The sequence below is a fragment of the Terrapene carolina genome, unplaced genomic scaffold (genome assembly GCF_002925995.2).
Source record: "Terrapene carolina triunguis isolate 2854851 unplaced genomic scaffold, T_m_triunguis-2.0 Scaffold141, whole genome shotgun sequence".
In the NCBI taxonomy this organism is placed as follows: domain Eukaryota; kingdom Metazoa; phylum Chordata; order Testudines; family Emydidae; genus Terrapene; species Terrapene triunguis.
Genome location: NW_020664492.1, coordinates 11,427,304 through 11,443,909, shown reverse-complemented (window position 1 = coordinate 11,443,909; position 16,606 = coordinate 11,427,304). Strand labels below are relative to the sequence as shown.

General features: G+C 39.1%; 1 protein-coding gene across 1 annotated transcript in view; it reads left to right on the top strand.

The window, feature by feature from the left end:
* LOC112121236 (dolichyl-phosphate beta-glucosyltransferase) overlaps nucleotides 1-6,729 on the top strand; it is a 43,469-nt gene extending 36,740 nt beyond the window's left edge. Inside the window, exons 9-10 of the mRNA XM_024220287.2 lie at nucleotides 4,919-5,004; nucleotides 5,845-6,729. Of these exons, the coding sequence (XP_024076055.1) occupies nucleotides 4,919-5,004; nucleotides 5,845-5,957 (199 nt within the window). The 3' untranslated portion in view covers nucleotides 5,958-6,729. The remainder of the gene's footprint in view (nucleotides 1-4,918; nucleotides 5,005-5,844) is intronic.
* Nucleotides 6,730-16,606: the final 9,877 nt, after the last annotated feature.

Below are 16,606 nucleotides of genomic sequence, written 5' to 3'. Positions count from 1 at the left end.
TGAGTGAGGGTGGGGGAGATCGAGCAACGGAGGGTGAAGGATGGAGTGAGCGGGGCGGGGCCTCAGGGAACGGGCGAGGTAGATCCTGGGTTGCCCTGAAATTCAAAAAGTGATCTTGGGCATAAAAAGGTTGGAGACCACTTTATTAGAGCTAAAAGATCGTTTACAGCTATTTTGAGGTGAATATAACAAATGAATATATCTTTGCTTACAAATCTAAAATGTCAGCCAAAAATGACAAGTAATACAAATCTAGAATTTCAATAGAAGAAACTGGAATAATTATGCAGGGTTAATAAACAGTGTTCAGTTCTCAGTTGTTTGTGGGTTGGTGGCTGGGTTTTGTTTTAAACAATTTTTAAACAGCAACATCACTTGGAACAGATTCAGAACATTCAGACAAATTCATTTACTGCAATAATTGCTTTTGTGGTAGATAATAGGTAGGGTGACCAGATGTCCCGATTTTTGGGTCTTTTTCTTATATAGGCTCCTATAACCCCCCCACCCCCGTCCCGATTTTTCACACTTGCTGTCTGATCACCCTACTAATAGGCCCTATTCCCACTCGGAAATCATCCTGATTTGAGATTATTGAAAAACCCCGGTTCCCTAGCTAACTTAACTCTGCCTCCAAATTAAAAGGTGTCTGTGAAGAAACACTGAAAATACTGTAGCCATTCGTTTTCGGTGGCTCGTTTTTCTTAATATATATGTGCAATGTGGCTGAGTTACAGTTGCCATGGGAACCATTAGTTTGAATTTCCTATTTTAGTGATGTAGTGAACAGGCCAATGTGTAATCACTTGTGTTTGACTGTGATTGGCAGTATCTGACTGTATGTGTGTTCTGTCTATGTAATCTATCTGGATTACTACACTAGAATTTATTTTGAGGTATATTCTTGCTGCTTCACTAATTGTAATGTATTATTTTTAATTATGCTAAAGTCCTATAGGTTTTTGTCTGAAAGGAGGGTGGTTTGGAGTGGAATGGGGGAAGCAGCATTTCTAACTCAGCTGACAATCTGCAAAAGTTTGTGTCTTTTGCATGCTACTGACCATCTTTCTACAACAGCCTCTGTCAAAATACCATAAAGATTAGAGGAAAGATTCAGAGTTTGCCATCTAGGGGAGTGGAAACTGCAGCTGCTTTAAGACATCTTTGCACCCTCTTGATCCTGGGCTGTTATGGGGGCTGGAGAGGCCCTCAGCATAATTTAGACAATCCCTCTCAGTTACAGCAGCCTCCCCATGCTGTCCTATGAGTTAACTTGCAGCGCTTCCTGGAATTTCCACAATGTTGTTTGATGCAGCTCCTCCCATCTCCAGCACACCACCTGCACAGGGACACATAAGGGGATCATGGGAGGACAGCTTTATGGCTACATTCTTCAATTCTTGCACCAGGGAATCCTCCCCATGCCAAATATGGGACTTATGGGCCCCTTTACGCGTCTCTGGCTAACACTTTTATGTAACATAAAGTGTCTAGAGCAGAGGCAAGGATCTTGCCCTAGATACGGGGGAGGGGGCAGAAGCAAGGCAGGTATTTAAGAATTTTATTTAAAAGCAAGAGTTTCTTTTAAATCTTAAACCCTTTAATTTCCCCCAATCAAACTCTCGTTTTCAAAGAGGCTGTAATAAAAAGGTAATCAGAAGCAGTGGGGAGTGATTTAAATGATTGATTTGCATTGCTTAACATTTTAAAATCTAGTTGAGGTTTTGTAAACTAATTTCAAAATTTGTGCTATGGCAAATTCAAATTAAAATGTATAACAAACTACATTATAAATGGTTTTGTTTATTTTCTTTGAATGTCAGCACTGTAAGGGTTTGAAAATTATTTACATTTTACAAAACTGCTATAGGGAAAATATAAAATACACCTCTACCTTGATATAACGCTGTCCTTGGGAGCCAAAAAATCTTACTGCGTTATAGGTGAAACCGCGTTATATCGAACTTGTTTTGATCTGCCGGAGTGCAAGGCCCCGCCCCCCTGGAGCACTGCTTTACCGCGTTATATCCGAATTCATGTTATATCGGGGTAGAGGTGTAGAGAGTTAAAGCTCTGATCCTTCTAATACTTAAGCTAGTATGTAACTGTCTACCTGAACGATCAAATTGACTTCAGTAGGACTGCTGGTACTTAAAGTTAAGCATGTGCATAAGCGTTTGCAGCATCATGGATAAAATTTATTTTTATTACACACTTCCTAGCGACATAAAACCTTTGTCTCATCAAAATAAAATTGCTTCAGTGTTAGCAATGAAAATTATTTAGACTTTAACAGTTATTGACAGGGTTGGTGGAATTAGATTTTTATTGGTAAATGTCGATCAACGTCATTTCCACGGTACACACACAAACCGCAAAAAAAAAATTCCATCAATAATCATCTAAATTTACAAATAGGCCAAGTAAGAAAAATGCTGCTTGAGAATTTAGAGTTTGATTTAAGAATATTTACTTTGTATATTTTGACGTGATGTTGACAATTTGTGTTTTAACAGTTCAAGAGCTTTAACTTTTTGAATTGCTACTTCTACTGTAATTAAATAATTGTCTGAGCCCTTTCCCATAATTTCTCATGACTGTGAAAATTTAGATAGATGAAAATTGAAAAAAATGCTTAAAAATAAACATTGATATTCTCCATTGAAATTATCAAAAAATAAAATTTGAATTCTGTCACATCTAGTTATTGTGAACTCTTTATGCACAGAGGCCAAAATTGTTAAACCGTATTTGAGGACCTAATGGTAGTATTTTCAAAAGTACCGATGTGACTTGGGAGCACAAATCCCATTGACTTCAAACTGCAAACCGTGATGGAGGAGTACAGCCTGGTTATGTAAAGTATTTCAGCTGTCTTGACTTGTGGAAGTTCAATATACACAGGAAAGTGGTGTTGGTTGCAAATGTAGCTGGGACTATTTGCTTATCAGTCTTGTATTTGTGTATTTGGTATTCTTCCAGTAAATATGTTAGAGGCCCTGGACTTTCCTTCTTCAGCACAGATGAGCATTTTAAGTGTGAAACTTTTTTTGTAGAAAAAAAAATCTATGTAAAATCTGGAATTCTACTAATAATTAGGAAACCAATTAAGGAAACAGGTACAGAACACCCACTTCAGCAATTTAAGGCTATAAAATAGGAAGAAAGTCAAGAATTAACAACATGAAAATAAATTTTTTAAATCGTGATGATTTTTTTAATCCATCCTGCTCAGTAGCAGCCAACACCTCTCATTAGTTTCACATATTGGATGTTATATGAGAGTTAGGAGGTATGCACTCTTTAGCTAAAGCTGCCTTATGGCCTCTAAGCTCCTGAAGTTTTCAACAGGCACCCTCTTACTCTCCCACCCCCAAGAAAACCTTTTAAACTTGAAAATTGTCTTTACTTAAACTTTTAACCTCCCCCAACCTTTAACAATGGTTCTATGCCTTCTTATAGAAATATGGTAAATGTATATGTTGTCTTTTAAATCAAAGCAAGAGTGTACTTCAAATAGGACTATAATGGATATCCTGGTTGGACAGTTGAAGGCACAAATGTCTTATGTAACTATATATTTTTATTAGTTAGACAATGCAGTTGCTGAAAAGGAAGTGCTAATGTTTTATATCACTCTAAAAATCAATAACAATTGATTTAGAGCATAAGTGTTTGCATTCTTTAACAACTTTTTGGCATTTAAAATAAGCCATTGCCTAGAAAATAGTCAAGAAACAGGGACTTTGTGAGTGACCTATATGAAAGTCTGAAATAAAATTGTCTTAATTCAGATAAGACACTTAATATTCATGAACTGTTTCAAAAAAGAACTCTGTTACTCTTGGCTGTCTTTCTAAGAACAAATGTTGAAGTGTAAAGAGAAACTTAATGACAGGTGAACAAGAAGTCAGAATATTTTGGGTTCAGTACTTAGTATATACAACTAAATATAGAGAAATACTGACTTACTAGAGATTTAAATTTATCTCTAGTCACCCTTGCAATGCATAAGTTATATGTAGATAGCTATTTACTGAAAATCACGTCCTTGATGTCTAATAGCGATCATCCATGTATCCCATTGACCTCAGTGAGAGCTGTGGATGCTCAGCTGTTATGAAAACCAGGCCTGAAGAATGCTGAGCAGATGAGGAATTTTAGCTGTACAAGTGAGGTGAAGAAATGAGTGACTCTTCATACTTAAAGTGTAGGTCTTATGATGTTCGTTGGTGCTAGACATAGTGCAATGAGAAGCTGTGTGAACTTGGCCAATGCACCTACTCCTGACTTCTGCTACCCCAATTATTCTAGTAGTGGATCTCATCTGAGCAGAGCCTGCCAGTAAAAATGATAGACTTGAGGAGAGAAAAGGCTCTATGCTGGTTGTTTATATGCACTCCCAGCTGTTCCTCAGCTCCCATTATTTCTCTGCTTCCTCACTTCCCTTCTGCATTGGTTTTTGACTCAAAGAAAACAAGGAGAGTGTATCACATCAGCATACAGCAGCATCAAGAAAGGGAAGAGGAGTTTCTGGTGCAGTTGAAATCCGAGAAAGCACTAGAGAAGTAGGTCGGTGCTGCGAGGAAGCTCTGCTGCCCCAATCTTTACAAAGATCTAAATCTCAACTGTGACCAAATGGAAAGTGTGAGTGCTGATACAAGCACTTCATCCTTTCTTTTAATGTATGTGTTGTGCAATGAGGTACTGGAATCTGTACCCTGGCTAGTTTCTGTCATTCAGCTATATAACGAATTGATCTTTCATGTGAATCTGACTTTCAGAGTATCAGTATAAACTTGATAACTGCAGACTAAGTGCCTTAAATTACACCAGAACAGAGATTTAATTAACACTGCAATGTTCTTTTTTCTGAAAATAAATACCAATGAATTTACTATTTCCTGTTCTATTTCAGGGCATTTGATGTGGAACTTCTTTACATAGCTCAGCGCTTGAAAATACCAATAGCAGAGGTTGCTGTCAACTGGACTGAAATTGATGGTAAGTAAATTGCGTACCCACCTCCCACCTCCTTGAGTATCAGTCCAGAAAGCAATACCTTTGTATTGTCCTCTAGTGACTCAAACACTTTTTTCCAAACTTGAGGACGTGTTGCATTGAGTCTTCTCTTCATACAGCCATCCAGTTGTAAAAGACCTGAATGCAGTAAGGCTGGCCAGCTTCCCCTGATGGCTCCGTTTCCAATTCTTCCTTTCTCCGGCCCCTTCTTGTGATGGGAGTGGTGAGAGTTTTGGAGCCACGTATAAGCTCCCCTAGAGCACCCTCTTTGCTTCAGGTTTCTTACAATGCCTGTTGCTTTCCAGATTGTAGGGAACTCTGCTATGAGATACAGAGAGAGCATATTCTACTTAGCATGATGTCTAGCCCTACTGAAGAAGGGTTAATTAAATTGTTTGGATATCTTAACTTGCTTGGAGATTAGTGGGTTTGTGCTAGTGCTCTTAAGATTGTGTCTTGAGTGATTTAGGAAAGAAAAACAAACACACACTTTCTTCCAATGACCTTTGTTCAGGTTCTAAGTCTAGTTGCCTGAACAAAGTTTGATTTATTGTCCAGCAGTAAGTTTGTGTACATATGCCACCATAGCATATGTTGAGCCACTATCTATTTCTGACCTAGAATGTCCCACTCTCAGTATAATTTCAAATATAATTTAAATTTTAAAGCATTAACTTTTCAAGTGGAAATGTTTATTAAAGTCAAGGGCTAAATGCAGATGTTCTCTGGTTAAATCTCTCTTATTGATGCTAACTTTATTTAAGGTGAACACTTGTTTAAACATTGTCCCTCTGATTTTTTTGTATCTTTTATTAATCATAGGTTCGAAGCTGGTTCCCTTTTGGAGCTGGCTGCAGATGGGCAGGGATCTTCTTTTTATACGACTGAGATATTTAACTGGTGCCTGGCGTCTCGAAACAAGCAAATCTAATTAGGTTATTTACATTCTCCAAATGCATTATTACACATAATGGAGCATGAGAACTATTTCAGTGAACTAAAATGTTGAAGAAAGATGAGGTAACTCTTCATTGCTGCTGTTACGTACTGCATTTTTGCAATATACGTATATTTTATAAAATTGCCAATAGTCAAATGTTTCTATAATCTGAAAGAAAAAGCATCTTTAAAAGACATACGTTTTGATCCCAGCATCTGTTTTTTCTTTTGTTCTGTAGCAGCTTTAAAGGTTCTTGCATAAATTCACCCAGATTAAATAAACAAATCTGCTTTTGTCTCACTGTGCACTTGGAATTCCCGTTGATGCACATTAAATGGAGCCCATATCCCATGATGTGCAATATTGTGGATGACCAAAGCTCTTTTTGTTTCTGTGTATTGAAACACACAAATACATTGTGATTTGGAACTGGTAATAGTGGTATTAAATTACTTGTATGTATTTAGGCTATTATTTTAAATCTTTAAATGGTATAGCTGGTATTAATGGATTTTACTGTGTTATACAACTAATGTGCTGTTTTCCTGAGAACTCTTTCAGTAATCTCATAACATTCCAATTGTAATCTGTTTTGACCTGCAGTTTATAACACTTAAGTCTGAGATTTGACTTCATATTCACTCCCCATGGACCATAAAATTTCCAAAAGAAAGTACATTTAATTTTAAAATGCTGTCTTTTACAATTAGATACAATCTGTCATGTGTGTTAAGTATGTTTGGTTTTTAGCTGTGACGCTCATGAGCTTTCAGTTTTAAGGGCTGGGCTTTCTATTGATAAAGTATCTCAACCTATCATGCAGCATAACTTTAAAATGGCAATGTTAAAAATACTCATTTCCGATTGCCAAACAAGTAAACCAGTTTCCTGAAGCTACTGTAAAGGGTAATACGTTTCCCACTTTGGGAAGTTGTTGTTCCCAGGAGCTTGTTTAAAGCAAAGAAAATGGAGCGTACAACCAGTTGTACCTTCAGATATGTTACATTGGAATCTGTCTTTTCTCAGTTTACAAGTTGTTATATACTTCTAGGATTTGGTTCCTTTTAGAGTTACCTCAGTTTTATGGAGGATGAAGAAGTACTGAAATAAATTCTCAATGAACATGTTCAGTTTTTGTTTTGTAGTCTTCACTTCCTTTGGTATTCTGGTCCATATAGATCTGTCACTTCTGCTGAATGAGTTACATGACTGGTTCCTGCATTAACCAGAATAAAGTGATAACTGCTCACTTATCAGTAGCGCATAGAACACTTACCATGTGATAGGCAGGGCTGATAGTGCCACCTGTTAAGGTTGTTTGATGCTTCCCATTATAAGATCATGTTCTCAGTAGCTTATAACTTTGTCAAACTAACCATTTGGCTGAAGTTTTCCATGCAAGATGTCTGCTTCAGTCTGACTTTGAAAACTTCTGCCAAAAATATTCAGTTGCTTCTTAGAAAGAGGCTAGGGAAAACTATGTTTTACCCATGTAAAACATAGGTAGGGGAATTCAGTTGTTGGATTTTTCTTTAAACCAAGGAAACTACACACAAAATACCTGCATTAAAAGAATATTAATAAGCAATCCTTCCAGATTAAATATCACAGGATTTATAAGAAAAAACCATTCTATTAGATTATGGAAATTACTATGCATTTGAGCAACACTGATCATAAATCTATATTTAACAAAATAAAAATGAGAGGCTTAATAATTAGATCTCATCATAAAGCAGGCAAAAAACGGGAACTTCAAAATTATTTGTTTCACAGCATTCAAAATTGACCTACTTTAATCCTCTCCAAAATTTTCTGCAAGACTTTAATCAATATCTTCAAGTTTTGAATCATTACCCAAATTTTTCTTTTACTGAAAATAGTTTTCTGTAATAAAATGAAGATTTCAGTAAACGAAAAACGTCAGTGATTTTGAAAATGTACAAAAATTGATAAATGTGGCAGAAAGTTTTGTAAAAGAGTAAGTTCTTAATGAAAAGCTGTCAACTTTATCAAAAAAATTTTCACAGGCCATTTTCTGGAGAAAAATAGCCTTTCAAAAAGAAAACAATGAAAATTCTTTGCTAAAAATTTTGACAAGCTCTAAAATTCATCTAATTCTTTTACTCAGTATCCTTCCATTGTTGTTGAATAATATGAAGCAATGGTGGAGCAGAGACTCCATCATTAAGGATGTGTATAGATATCCAGTGTAATGCAACTTCACAATAAATTGTTTTCCCTGAAATTTTCCATATGTTGTCTTTTAGCACACTCACCTTATATATAATCTGACGACATTTGGAACATGACTGCTGCAGGAAAAAAACCTCAGTAGTAATTCTATTAATAAAATATTCTCAATTTTTTTAGTGACTTGACCTGGAAATTACAAATTTGGTCTGAAAAATGTTCATATGCAGCATTTTTGGAACAGTTGGAGAGTTAATTTTGTAAACTGTTCACTACAGTTTGTCTGTCTTGAGTGTGCCACACAAGTCTGAAGTCCACAAAGCTCCTGGTGGTGTCTGAAGTCTACATGCTCTTCTGCAGAGAGGAGATAGGGAACGGAGGGGAAATGGTGGCTGTAGATCTTTCTTAGTCTCACTCCTGATACTGTGTTCTGCAAGACAAGTACAAGGGCAGCCATTACAGTATTTAATTGCTAAGCAGTTCCAAACGTGGCTCAGCAGAGGCAAAAGACTCCAAGAACTCCCATTACAAGTGAATAACTACCTATTTACTGTGTTTAACAATAAAATGACATAATTCTGATACTTTGTGGGAGGTTTTCTTTTTTTCCCCAGTAAAGGACAGTGATTCACTTTGATCTTTTTTGATAGGTAACCTTTTCTGCAGATACGCAGTACATCACAGGCCAAATCCATCACTGCTTTAACTCCTGAATTTAGTTCTGTATTCTCAGTCCATGGGCTCAATGACACTGCATCATTATTTCAGGGCAGTGCACCTCTGCACAAGTAATAAAGCAATTTCAATCAATTTAGAATGCGCAGAGTGAACAAAATCATGAAGTGTCAGCAACGAAAGGCAGGAGATGGCTCCAGTTCACTCTGCAGAACTGTATTCAATATACCAGTTATAGAATTCACAACAAATATCTGAGGACATTCCCATGCCAACTGGAAATAAATGTCCAGATTAGTTTTACAACTAGTTTTTACACAAGTGCTATGCAAATTTAAACTGAATTAATTAATGTTTGAAAAGTACAGACACATCCTTAGTTGTGGCAAACACACCTTCAATATCTATCCTCGAATCTCTATGCTAGTATTGCTTAAGACAGTGGAACCTACCTATAATTATCAATTTACCTAGTACCCAAGAGTGTGCTAGATGTTCACAGACAGAAGACAAGTTACAATCTACAAATACCAAATACAGGCAAGAGAATGGGAGAACGTAATTTTTCTTTATCCCAATATTTTTATTTACCACTTATATTTTAACATTAGTCCCTTAGCCTTTGTTTAACATTGTCATATTAAGCCCCAGCCTCTTTCTTACTATTGCTGTTTTTTCAATATTATATAAAATAAAACATACATGTGAGATCATATGCTGGCAGCCACGCTCACCTGTGAATCTATTTAAAAGATTGATCGCTGGAAGGGGAAATAGAAAATATTATAGCTATACTGTACATTATTGTTCTACATTTCACCATTTTTATTATCATGAACCATTTCTGCCTTCCGTTTGTCATTATAGTTATGTGATTGTCAAACTGCTCATTTAGATATGTTTAGACAATTATCCTTGTCTGATGTTTAAGCCCCCTTGCCTTCAAGCATTCTGCAAACCCTAGTGCTTGCATTCGAGCACTCTGCAAATCCATAGTAATACTTCTGGGGCTAAGAACAAATCCATTTTTAACTTGTCAATATAGTGTGCCACTTTTTAGCAGGCTACCAATCCTTTCAGCAACTTCATATATAAGCATTTATTTACCTGTTGTAAATAAGATAAATGCTAAGTGCATACCTGCCTTTTCCAAAGTGTGCAAGTGTTTCATTTCCCTGAAACAGAGATGAACTGCAGTGAATGTTCCAGTAGTAAGCCTGCATACTTGCCATAGGGTGGCCCATTCAGCTTAAAGGAGCATTAGAGGGTCCAGCTTCACTTGGGGTCTCACCCATCTCACCAAACACATTAATTTGATCAGAATAACATTTCATCTTTTTAATGCATGATGCTGCAGTGCAAATGAGATATTTTGAAAGATGAGCGATATTGCAGTTCGGGTATCATTTTCATTGTTCTTAGGGTGGTTTTGCCAATTTTCTGGGGAAATCTGTTCATTAACTATTATTTTCTAACATTTATAGCTGCAGATTTTCAAAGATGGGTGTCTAAAATTAGGCTCCTAAATCCACATTTAGGCACCTTAACAAGTGACCCTATTTTTCAACCATGCTGAGCACCCTGCAGCAGACACTGAAGACCATGAGAGAAGCTCCATTCACAGCACCTTTGAAAATCAGGTCACTTGTTCAGGACTGATGTGAATTTAAGAGCCACTTTGAAAATCTTGGGCATTCTGTTCCCAAATGACTTTCTCAGCTTTCAGTGCCCATGTAGTGAACACGTCAGACAAAATTTGGCTGATGAAACAACATGCAAAACAGATAAACGTCCATAGTTACCTATGTTTAATAATTTGGGAAGTTTCACTTTTGTCTTTGGCACGTATCCATGTATAACAATATTTGATGCACCATTTACAGTAACTATGCAAAAGACCTGGAGAGGAGCTCTGATTAAGCTCGACAGCTCTCATTAACAGAAGTTGGTCCAATAAAAGATATTACCTCACCCACCTTTTCTCACTTACAGTGAGGTTTTTAAGGTCAGGCTTGACAAAGCCCTGGCTGGGACGATTTAGTTGGGAATTGGTCCTGCTTTGAGCAGGGGGTTGGACTAGATGACCTCCTGAGGTCCCTTCCAACCCTGATATTCTGTGATTCTAAAGTCAGTTGGAGAGGAATCTTGCTAGATCATTATTGGGAAGGACTTCTCAGAGCAAATAGTATTCTATCCCTTTTCATCAGTTCTCTAGTCTGTCTGAAGCAAATTGTTCAGACAGTCCAGTTAGTGCTAGTTCTAGCAACAGGTTTGAATATAACTTGATCCAGTTAATAGTGCTTCTGCCAATGTGGTTTTTACAGATAATTGAATCTGAACCAAAAAATCCCAATGAACTGAATGTATTGCCTTTTTGGTATTTGGTATTTCAAGTAGCAAAGATTATTTATTTTCCCAAATTGTACCTAGTAAGATGAGATGACACATTCCTTAAAGCATTAGGGGTAACTGGCAGTTCTTTATTATTAACCTTGCTAGCACTAGTGAGGCTGGACTAAAGTGAACAATGGTGGGAAATTTTTGAAAAATTTCCATGTAGAGGGTGCTTTTCCTGAGTTTCCTCATCTGGAAAACATTTGCCTACCTCATTCATGTGGTGTTTGGTGATCCTGGAATGAAAGATACTATGAAAGAGTAATTAGTAGGGAAACTATGCTGTCTTTATCAGCTTTGCCTTCCCTCGCACCCACACAAAGTAACAACTGAGGAGAAGAGAGCAAATTTTCCTGCCCACCCCAAAAAAACACTTATGTGAGTCCCAAAGAAGGTCTAACACATGAGCCATTAAGAAACTTTTCAGTCTCACTTCTAGAGAGTATCAGCTTCCTAAAATTCCTCTCTGTTGACACCGATGTCTCACTTCCAGCAGTTTGTATGTATCCCGCTGGTAGTTCCAGCAGTATTACATATCGTTGCAGTGGCCAAACAGGAGGGAAGGCGTCCACCCGTGATGCCAGTTGGTCCTTGCTTATTCCTGAACCCAAAGATGCTAGCAATGGGACAGAGGGGCACCTACCTGGGCTTAGGCAGCACTGTACTAGCAGCAGTTCTAGTGGTACAATGATTGGATGTGTGTCAGTAAAATATGGGTGTTTAGGGGATAGCTTAAAAAACGGCCCCTTTACCGATTAGAGCTTTTATAAATGGCAAAGAGTTTCATTCTAAATTCTAAGCCACATTACATATAAAAATGCTTGGAAGGATTAGATTTTTATTGATAAAAGTCAATAAACATTGATTTCATTGTACACAAACTGACATATTTCCATCAATAATAATTGAAATTTACAACTAGGCACGGTAAGAAAAATGCTGGTTGAGAGCTTTATTAGAGTTTGATTTAAGGCTTTTTACTTTGTGTATTTTGATATGTGATGTTGACAATGTGTTCTAATGGTTATAAAGCTTTCAATTTTTGCATCTCAGTGTCTGCTGTCATTAAGTAATTATTGTCTGACACCTCCCCCCATAATTTCCCGCAACTATGAAAATTTAAATTTAAAAAAATGCCTAAAAACAAGCATTGACATTAATCTGTCAAAGTTATAAAAAAATAAAAATCAAAGTTCGCCAAGCCTACATATAAGCTTGTCTGGGTCCAGGATTTTATATTCTATAAGGTTATTTCAGGGGAAACTGGTGTGGTATAGTGGATTGAGTCAAGAAATCTGGGTTGTGCTTCAAGTAATTTTCCACATGGATTCCATTTCTGACATGCATGTGCCCTGTGCCTGTGAGACTGGACTGGAGCATCTGTTGGTGTTGTCCCTGTGCCCTGCATAGCCTTGCACACCCCCACCTGAGGGCATAAAGGGCAGAACAGCCCCAAAAGTTCCTTCTTACTGCCCCTGAGAGCAAAATGGAATCCTGCAGCGTTCCCTTCTCTGCACAGTTTCATCTCTTCTTCTTTCTAGTTCTTACTGTTAATTAGTTGTAGTTATTAATGTTGTGTAGTTTAGAATAGTGTCGCTTTACTGCCCATTATCAAAAAAGACAAAGGCAGAAAGAAACTTCAACTTTAGGGAAGTTGCTCTGAGTACCGGCACTCTCCTGAGGTAGCAGAATCCAAATCTTCAGGTCTTAAACCCTGTCTCTCTTGTGAGGCAGCTATTCCTATCAATGGTGGACACAAAGAGCCCTTCTGCCTCAGTGAAATGTATATCCCCAATAAATGCTCGGTATGTTCCTCTTTTTCTATGAGGTCACAAACAGTAAGGAAATCCCTCCTTAATTTTTTCCTCTTGGAATATTCCATGAGGGTCTCCTCTGAGCCCCAGGGGAAGAATACCACCAAACCCGAGCAGACCATCTCTGCAAGTGCTCTGGTAAGCTGCGGTCTACCCTAAGCTCCAGGGCTCACTCATCCTCAAGAAAGTCTCATTGTCGACTATGGAGTCAGTCACAGTTGCTAACCCCTCTTCTGCCTCCTCTTCAGAAGAAAGGGATCTGGAAAAGTACCACTGAGTGTGACCGCGGAGACAGGTTTCCCTCCCTGGCACCAGGTAGATCCAAGCCAGGAGGGCAGTTCAAGGCCCAGATCAGGTCTCCCTGACACCTCAGCACTGATGGATCACCAAATGACCTCAGCGACACCTTAAGGAGCCTATCTGTGCCTCTACAGGTTCTTCCATTGCTCCTGCCTCTAGAGTCAGGTCTCCCTCTCCACATATGCCATCGTATGAGAGTCCGCTGATACATGGTACATCACACATAAAGAGCAGGACATAGATGACCATCCCATCCCAATGAGGATATCCTCCTTTTTGCCCAATGAAGCTTTTCACTGCAGCCATCCCAACCCAGCCAAATGATTACCATATTTTTCAGGAGCTTTTATGGCAAGTGGCCAATACCCTGAAAATTCCAGCAGAGAGCGTGCAGGAAAAATCACACAAACTGTTTGTTCCTGCATTCCTCAGTCCCTTATAGACTGGCAATGCCAACAAATGATGGCTTGTTGGAGCCAGCTAAGGACCTTTGGCAAACCCCAGCTTCAACCCCCCAGGATCTTTGCTGACTGCAGCAGACCACAAAAGGTCTGTGCAGCAGGGACCACCCAAAATGATACCATTGGATAAGGTTCCAAAGAAGTTTGACTTCTCTGGCTGGAAGGCTTATTCCTCAGCCAGCTTATAGATGTGCATATCAAACTCCAAGTGCTGCTGGCTAAATAGGACTTCCTAAACTGAGACCAATTGTCTCAGTTTGTGGAAGGGATCCCACAGGAGCGCAGGGAGGAGCTAAAGCAACTAGTAGCCCCCACCTCTCTGCAGGCTGCTCTCGATGCCTCCGACACAGCAGTGCAACCTATGGGAACCTCATCACAGTGTGCAAGGCTCCATGGGTGAGTCTGTGGGGATATTGAAAGAGGTACAACCAACCATCAAGTACCTACCTTTTGAATGCTATGACCTTTTCAACACGCACAGCAATGAAGCCCTGTACACTTTAAAGGTCTTGAAAGCCACCCTATGGTCCCTGGGAGTAAACACACTAGCCCTAAGAAGAAAGCAGTATAGGCCTCAGAGCTACCCTAGCCAGAGGCAGACTTCCTTCCACTACTATGGCCAACAGAGGTCTTCAGAGCCTTCCAGAAAGAGACAAATGTTCCAGAAGAAGAGTCCATCTGCCCTTTCCTCTTCTGCCACACTTTCTGCATCAACCTTGCATCAGCAGGTTTGATGCCATGGTCAAAAGCTGCACAGAACCACAGGGTCTCCCACCCCCAGCCACACACCCCAGTTTGGGAACCATCTGTGTTTGAGAGACCTGAAACTGGATAACCTCAAACCAATGGGTCCTGGAGACTGTGGACAAGAGGTATTCTATCCAATGCCAGGCCCCCACATCCTCTCTTTCCTGTGTCTCTTTGGGGACCCCTCTCACAAAATATTGCTAAGGAAGGAGGTAGATTCCCTTCTGCAACTCAGAGCAGTGGAAGCACCCACTGGAGTTCCAGGGTAGGAGGTTTTACCCACACTACTTCCTAATCCCAAAGAAGAAAGGGGGTTGGTACCCCAATATGGGCCTCTGATGACTCAAAAAATTCATCAATCATTTCAAATTCAGTTTGATGACCTTAGCTACCATAAGCCACACCACAGATCCTCGAGACTGGCTTGCAGCTCTCCACTGACAGGACGCCTATTTCTGTACAGCAATTCACTCAGCCCACAGGAAATAGCTATGGTTCCTGATGGAAAAGTCAAACTGCCAATGCAGAATACCTCCCTTCAGTCTCTTCATGGCTCCCAGAGTATTCACCAAGTGCCTAGCAATTGTAGTGCCTCATACAAGGAGGCAAGGGGTACAGGTCTACCCATATTCAACAACTGGCTAATTTGAAGCCACTGATACCAAGGGTATGAAGCCTGATACTGATAGCTCCAGGATGGCCCTGTCGGTTCTGGTATTCAGAACTGATGAACTTATCAACACAGGCACTACTCACACTTACAATTCAGCCCAATATGATTATGCAGAGTGGAGGCCAGAGTCTACACCCACATGCAGCATAGCTGTTTCTGACAGCCTGGATGCTGGCTGGCCACAGACAGAAACTACTCTATTGAAGTCCAGAACATTTTGGCTTGTAGCAGTACTTACCCAGCAAAATGGAAGAGGTTCTGTATTTGAGCACTATAAAGACCCCACTTCGAAATCCCTATAGTGGCTATTCTAGGTTACTTGTTAAGCCCTAAAACATTTGGGACTCTCCATGAGCTCCATAAGAGTCCATTTAGCAGACATTTCTGCTTATTGACCTCCCGTAGAGGGTCACACAGTCTTCACACACCCAACAGTTTGCTAGGTTCCTCAAGCATCTCGGTCATGCTCCTTCAGTCAGAGAGAGTGCTGAACAAATCAAGTCCCGGCTCCAAGGAGCTGTTATGCATGTCGATTTCTTTTTGGGGAATACAATCTTTGTATTTAGTGGCAGTTTATAATGTCATAAGACATTAATTAATGTGTGTAAGAATGCTTTTATTTTTCTCCATAATCTCCCCCTCCCCAAACAATTAAAATACTTCTGGAAAGTAAATAAATTTTTAAAGCGGTAAATATGTGCACATATAACCACCACCGCTGCTTGGTACTAATTACAATTTACAGTCAATGCAGAGCAGACAGAATATTTAAGAATAAGGATGGAAGGGTTAAAAGCTATCTATGGTGGGATTTTCAAAAGCACTTAAGTGACTTAGGAGAACAAGTCCCTGGAATGGTCCTTGCAATAGGTTAATGTCTTCTTATGAAAAAAGAACGAGGAATACTTGTGGCACCTTAGAGACTAACAATTTATTTGGGCATAAGCTTTCGTGGGCTAAAACCCACTTCATCAGATGCATGGAGTTGAAAATTCAGTAGGAAGATATATATATACACAGAGAACATGAAAAGATGGGGGTTGCCATACCAACTCTAATGAGACAAATCAATTAAAGTGGGCTATTAGCAGCCGGAGGAAAAATAACTTTTGTAGTGGTAATCAGGATGGCCTATTTCAAACAGTTGACAAGAAGGTGTGAGTAACAGTAGAGGGAAAAATTAGCATGGGGAAATAGTTTTTAGTTTGTGTAATGACCCATCCACTCCCAGTCTTTATTCAGGCCTAATTTGATGGGTGTCCAGTTTGCAAATTAATTCCAGTTCTGCAGTTTCTCATTGGAGTCTGTTTTTGAAGTTTTTTTGTTGAAGAATTGCCACTTTTAGGTCTGTAATTGAGTATCCAGGGAGGTTGTGTTCGCCGACTGG